The 6,539-nt window shown below is 36.8% G+C and overlaps 1 protein-coding gene across 1 annotated transcript in view; it reads right to left on the bottom strand.

Annotated features, from left to right (window-relative positions):
* BVES (blood vessel epicardial substance) overlaps positions 1-6,449 on the bottom strand; it is a 31,961-nt gene extending 25,512 nt beyond the window's left edge. Inside the window, 4 exon segments of the mRNA XM_006777217.2 lie at positions 1-2; positions 4-44; positions 2,590-2,714; positions 6,218-6,449. The exon segment at positions 1-2 is cut by the window's left edge and continues 142 nt beyond it. Coding sequence (XP_006777280.1) covers positions 1-2; positions 4-44; positions 2,590-2,714; positions 6,218-6,443 — 394 coding nt within the window. The 5' untranslated portion in view covers positions 6,444-6,449.
* Positions 6,450-6,539: the final 90 nt, after the last annotated feature.

Raw genomic sequence — 6,539 nt, 5'->3', positions numbered from 1 at the left:
AACAATCGCCGGTAGACGCCGTTGAGTTCCTTTTCAATCTTGACCTGAAATGCAGTCAGGACAGATGCTGTACTAATGTAGCGATATCAAAACAGTGGCTTCTGTGGTCCAAATACCTTTCTGAGAATAAATTTGTAACGCAGACCCTCACCGTTCCGTATTTCAGTCAGTGGAATCTCACACAGTGAATAAGTGATGATATGAGTTAAGATGCTAAAAGGGCATTTTTGCAGAGAGCATATGGAGAAGATTTGCACTATTGATCACACCTCTCCCTAGCTGCTATAAAGCAACCGTGGAGGTTGTGAATGTTATTACAGCATTCACCTTCCCAATCTTAGCATTTTCTATAAACAACACAAAACCTTTTCATTTTTAGAACAATATTATTTCACAGAAATTACACTAACTTTGAAATATGTAGCAGAAAATAAACAATAGGAATCAATGTAAAAACACATTTATGGAAATACATACAGTAGGTGTTTTACCTACATGTAATTATCATTTAATGCATCGATACAGGAAGGCGATCACCCACAAATGCAAACATTGCTTCTCATTTATTCATTCTGAAGCAAAGTGAAGAGTGCAAAAAGGTTTCAGAGTAATAGTTTTAAGCTAAGCTAAGATAAAATCTGTAGAATAGAGAACCCACTGGTGAGTAAGACTAGCTACTGGAGAAAGAGAAAAGCAAAATGACCCAACTACCTCTGTTGTGAGATAACCAAGGCCCAGGTCACACCCATCTTTGGGCCCAGCATTAGTCTGGGAAAACTAGAGTGCATGTCAATGAACTTTGGGGTTCAAATGATCATCCATCCCAATAAAACCTATGGCAGTCACACTATGAAGCTTATACATCCAGATGAGTACTTGTCTGCTGTTTAATTGCAATGAAGAACCAGCATTTATATTTTTCAAAAAAAGAGGCTTATCGTCCAAGAAAAAACAAAAGCACAGATACTACGTGATTTACTCATTGGGAGCTGCCATCACATCAGCAACTTCTGAACCTTCTGTTCAAAACTTGGGTTCCAGCAAATTCTTAAATTCAGAAACTGTAATCCTCATTATTACTGTCAGGTCCCTCCTCCACTCTGGAGTGCTCATAATGTGTTTAAAATAACTTATTCACATATATGTCCCACTTCCAATATGTACACTAGCCAGAGTAGCACAGTAATGAACATATGAACTGAAAAGTCTACTGACTCATATTCGTAATCTGCATGTCTTAGCCCAAGCCCCAATTCCTTCATGAAGCCCTCTTAATTGTTCTCTTTGGAAGCATCCAGTCATCAAATGTTTTTTGAGCACCTACTATGTGCCAATCATGGTTGATAGGAACAGGGAATACAACAATAAGTGTAGTAGATAATATTATTATTCCCAACTATTTACTGCTCTTACCACTTGTAAGAGTATTATACATCCCCTAACCCCATCCTACCCCCACATTATCAGGCATAACCATGTCACTTGCTTTGGCCAATAAAATGTGAACAGAATTGACATATACCCCTTTGGAGCAGAAATTTTAAGAGACAATGGGTCTCTTGAACTTCTCTCTCTGCTATGAGAATGCATGTGCAAGCAGAACCTGCTGCTTCAGCAGAGACTCCGAAATGAAGAAGACACATAGAACAGAGTCACGGTTGACACACAGCTGCCAGAGTCCACATATAAGGCGGGTGAGAAAAAACCTGTTGCTGGTGTATATCACTGGACTTTCAGGTTGTTTATTATACAGCATAACCTAGAGAAAAGTAATGTGCTAGGGAAAACAGACTGGGCTATAATCTCATGGAATGTCTATTATATATATATCATATGTAAATTCCCAGGAATTGTCTTGTTTTCTAACAGTTTTCTACACAAGTCTGGCCTTGAACATAAGATTAGGGCAAGGGCAAGCACAGTATTTTTTACTTTACTGGGTATTTGTGTGTGCTTTGCACAGTCAGTAAATAAGTATGGAGTGAATTCTAGGAGCCTTGCTGTTTTCCTGTTCTATGTACACCTTTTTGTTCTTGATATAACCAAGGAAACAACAGCAAGATAAATCAGAATTGAAAAGAAGTTAAATCCTAGTGTTTTGATGACAACTCACCAAAAGTGGTGATATCCTTAAATGAATATTTTGAGCATAAGAAAAAATATAGTCATTATATTTAAAAACTAGCATGAAAAAAATAGCATGAGGTATTTGTGAATCGCTAATATGTTTATTGAAGTTGCCTATAAATAATTTTATATATAGGCAAAGATATTCCCAAGTAACATCTGAATATCAATACTCAAAAGAAATAATGAAGTTATATGATGAAAAAAGAGAGAATGTTATCATGTTGTCTCATGTCTAAACTGCCCTAATGATTTAAAAAATTTAAAAAACCCATCTGTAGAACACATTTCACGGTATTCAAATGTTTCACTTTCAGGCATTTTTATAAAGAGTAAGTCTCATCCAGAATGATACTGAAGGGACTAATGATGTTAGATGCTTGTTCTCAAGTCTGAACAAAGTGCTCTAAAAGCTTTCAAGCTTTAAAATCTCTTCCTTGCTAATAAATTTTTAGTAATTACCGGTCTTTTCTTGAACAAAAGATATGAAAGATGCAACATATTGACACCGAGGAACACTGAGTTCCAGATCACGATATCCAAGGCACATCGGTAGAGTGTGGCCCACATGATGTAAAAGGAGCATCCTGTTGAATAACAAAATTAAATGTTACATGTTTAGAACAGCTTTAGCATGAAGCTTAATAAATTATAAAATAAACCAAACACATCCTAGAAATACTTAAGCCAAAAATCACATTTTCATTTTTTTGGTCTAATTATCAAAAAAGAAAAACATGCTTTGTTGCAGAAAATTTGTAAAGTTAGAAAATATTTTTTAAATCTATAATTCTACTAGAGAAAACCACTAGTGATATTTAATACTTCTTTACAGTGTTTATGCATTGTTACCTGATGGCAGACCTACCATATATAATTTTAAAACATCTCTGTCACTTATTGCAGCAATTTTCCCATTATATTAGAAGTCTTTGAGTACATGGGTGGGTGTTTTTTTGGCAGGTGAATCTAAAATTATTTTAAGATACATAATTAAAATATTCAAAATAAGTCTATTATAATTCTAAGTGTTATCAAGACTCATCTACAACCAAACAACTGAATGACCAGTTGACTGGTCGCTATGATGTGCACTGACCACCAGGGGCAGACGCTCAATGCAGGAGCTGCCCCCTGGTGGTTAGTGCGCTCCTACAGCCAACCTCCTGTGGCCAGCCAACCTCCTGTGGTCCTTCTCCTCCTCCAACCCCCTGCCAGCCAGCCCCAATCGGGACTGGGTGAGATGGCCCCAATTGCCAGCCAGGCCAAGGGACCCCACCTGTGCACAAATTCGTGCACCAGGCCTCTAGTCTATAATAATAAAAGCAAAATATGCTAATTAGACTGGACAGCCAAATGACCTTCCAGATGTCATTCCGGGTGTCCTTCTGGATAAAGCCGCAGTGGCAGGGGCTGAGGCAGAGGCGGTTAGGGGCCATCAGGCAGGCAGGTGAGCAGTTAGGGGCAATCAGGCAGGCAGAGCAGTTAGGGACGATGAGGCAGACAGGCAGAGTCCTCTTTATTCATATTAGTGTAAGCAGCAGTTTGGATTACAGAAAGCTACTGATTGTTTTACAAGTTTATTATCACTAACCTATGGACAATAAATAAAATACAAAGCAGTGTCCTCTGAATTTTTCCAAGAGGAAAATAATTGCTAGTATTTGGTTAGTCCTTTGGAGTTAGAACAATCTTTATAGATACATTTATTTTACTTAATTATCATAGCAACCTTTTGAGATAAGGTTTATTACAATTTTATTTAATTTTAGAGATGAGGTAGCATATGTAGTTTTTAATGACTGTAACTGATTAGATCATCATTTATTCAACCACCTCCTTATTGGTGGACAGATGAGATTTGTTTGAGGTATAATTTTTGATAAGTAGCCAAAACATCTTTATATATAAAAATTGATCTGTTTTTGTGACTGTTTGCTTAGGGGTAGATTACCTGACAGTAAGTCAAAGGAATGAACTTCATAGCTTTTGGTGACATTGAAGAATTGTTTTCCTAAAGGTTTCTAAAATTTATAATCTTACTAGTTGGGAATGTTAAGTATCAAACTGTCAATATTATAAAATTTGAAAACCCTTAATTTGATAGTGAGGAATTTTGTATAATTTGTACAATTATATTTTGCATTTCCATAATTTCTGGTGAGTTTGAATATTTTACCCATCTGAATATCTTTTAATCATTTGGTGGTTATCCATTCACCTATGAGAATCTTCCTACTTTTTCTTATCAAGTCTCTTACTTTAAATCAAATATCAATAGCTTCTTTTGATTAATTTTATGGTGAGAGCATCAACATATATCTTTTTAATTTAAAATAAAATAACCAATATTATACAAATATATCAATGACACACACATAAAAACTAACCTCCCATGTTAAAAAGTTATTCATTTGCAATTTCTTTCCATCAGAATAATTTGGGGCATCTAAATAACAGCATGACATGTAAAACTTTAAATGTTCTTTAAATATTTCATAGCTAAATTTGAAAAAAATGTAAACTATTACTTAAATGAGACAGGATAGTTTTGATGAGTCATTTAACTTCTCCAGGCCTCAGTTTCATTTATAACGTGTTAAATTATCTCCTTAGTCCACCTCCAAAACTCTGTCTTCAAATTCATTTTTTGCTTTTGATTTTTATAAGGTATGTTATTTATTTTTTCCATTCAACACTCTGCTTTCCTGCTGCAATCCTTATCTTACTCAGAGGTAACACAGACAAGGAAGTCCCATAAGCTACCTTCTGGATACCCTTCCATTCTAGCTCACTAGCCATTCTATGCCGTATTTCATATATTTGAGGTACAATGAGCTAGTGTTCATTCTCCCTAAATATGCCTTCTCCCCTGTGCCTTTTACCTGGATACCACACACTCACACTCAAAGGAATCCTGCTCATCCAAAAGCCAGCTCCTACCAAGGTCATTTCCTCAGTGAGACCTTGCTCCACCATCATGCTAAGCCTATCTCTCTCTCCATTTCTCCCTGGCACTGGGCACCCCTGCATCACATATGGCCACCCATCTGTTCTCTGGCCCCCAAAGAGTGTCTTTCTCAAGAAGAGAGACTGCCTTCTTCAATCTTTGTCTGACAAATTATAGGTGCTCAAAAATGCACCTGAATAAGTGAATCATTGGGGAAATAATCACAGAGAATAATTTGTCAAAAATCACTGGCTAAACCCTAGCCTGTTTGGCTCAGTGGATAAAGCATTGACCTGGACTGAAGGGTCCCAGGTTCGATTCTGGTCAAGGGCACATGCCTGGGTTGTGGGCTTGATCCCCAGTGTGGGACCTGCAGAAGGCAGCCAATCAATGATTCTCTCTCATCATTGATATTTCTATTTCGTTTTCCCTCTCGCTTTCTCTCTGAAATCAATAAAAATATGTTAAAAAAAATGAATCACTGGCTAAAATAATAAATTCAATTGTTTTAGTATATTGATGTGAATCAATTTAATCTGCTTCATCAGGATTACTGGAGCCCATCATAAAAGTTTTATTTAAACTATTGTGTCTGGGAATTGCTCTTGTTCCTAATGTTGCTTCCTGCCCATAGCAAGTATATGACTATTCAAATAATAATATTGAAGACTATCTAGTACTTACTGTGCTAAGCACTACTGTAAGCCAAATGTGTACACACACACACAGACACACACATACTCACAACAACCCTAGGAGGAGGTATTATTTTTACCCTACTGGACTCATGTGGAAACTGAAGTATAGAGAGGTTAAATCACTTGCACAGTTAGTGAGTGCTGGAACCAGGATTCCAATCATAAAATCTGGCTCCAAAATTCACACTCTTACACAGGAATGGATTTTCTGATATCTGGGACATCTAAAGAACACAGGAAAACATACAAGGGATTACCTAAAATAAGGGTATGGCTTATAAAAGGCCTATGCTCTAAGGTACTTGATACACTGCTAAGTCAATAACAAAGTCATATTTTTGGTATGCTATCGACCTGACAGGGAATTCTCTAAAGCTCCCGGTGCAAAACCCCTCAGGTGCCAGTTATAGAAGCTACATAAAATCTAAGTCAGGTTTCTTACCTATAGCTAACATCCCCCTAAGAAGCATCATATGGAGGTGAAGAGTAGTTGGAATAACCAACCCAATTGCAAAAAAAACATTTGCTACATGGAAAACTAGATGATGTATTTCTCTCCAGTTTTCACAGGTGGTCTCATTGGAAGGCACAGGTATAACACTTTCTAACTTAGACGTAAAACCTATTGCAGGCGATTCTGCCAATGGGCTGGACTCAGTATAATTCATCTTGAAAATTCCTGTAAAAACAAACAAAAGGACAATCATAAAAATGGTGGCTGTACGTATCACCCCCATAGGTGTTATACCAAAATTATTTCTGTG

This window comes from Myotis davidii, unplaced genomic scaffold, assembly GCF_000327345.1.
Source record: "Myotis davidii unplaced genomic scaffold, ASM32734v1 scaffold68, whole genome shotgun sequence".
Classification (NCBI taxonomy): Eukaryota; Metazoa; Chordata; class Mammalia; order Chiroptera; family Vespertilionidae; genus Myotis; species Myotis davidii.
This window is presented reverse-complemented; position numbering and strand designations above follow the sequence as displayed.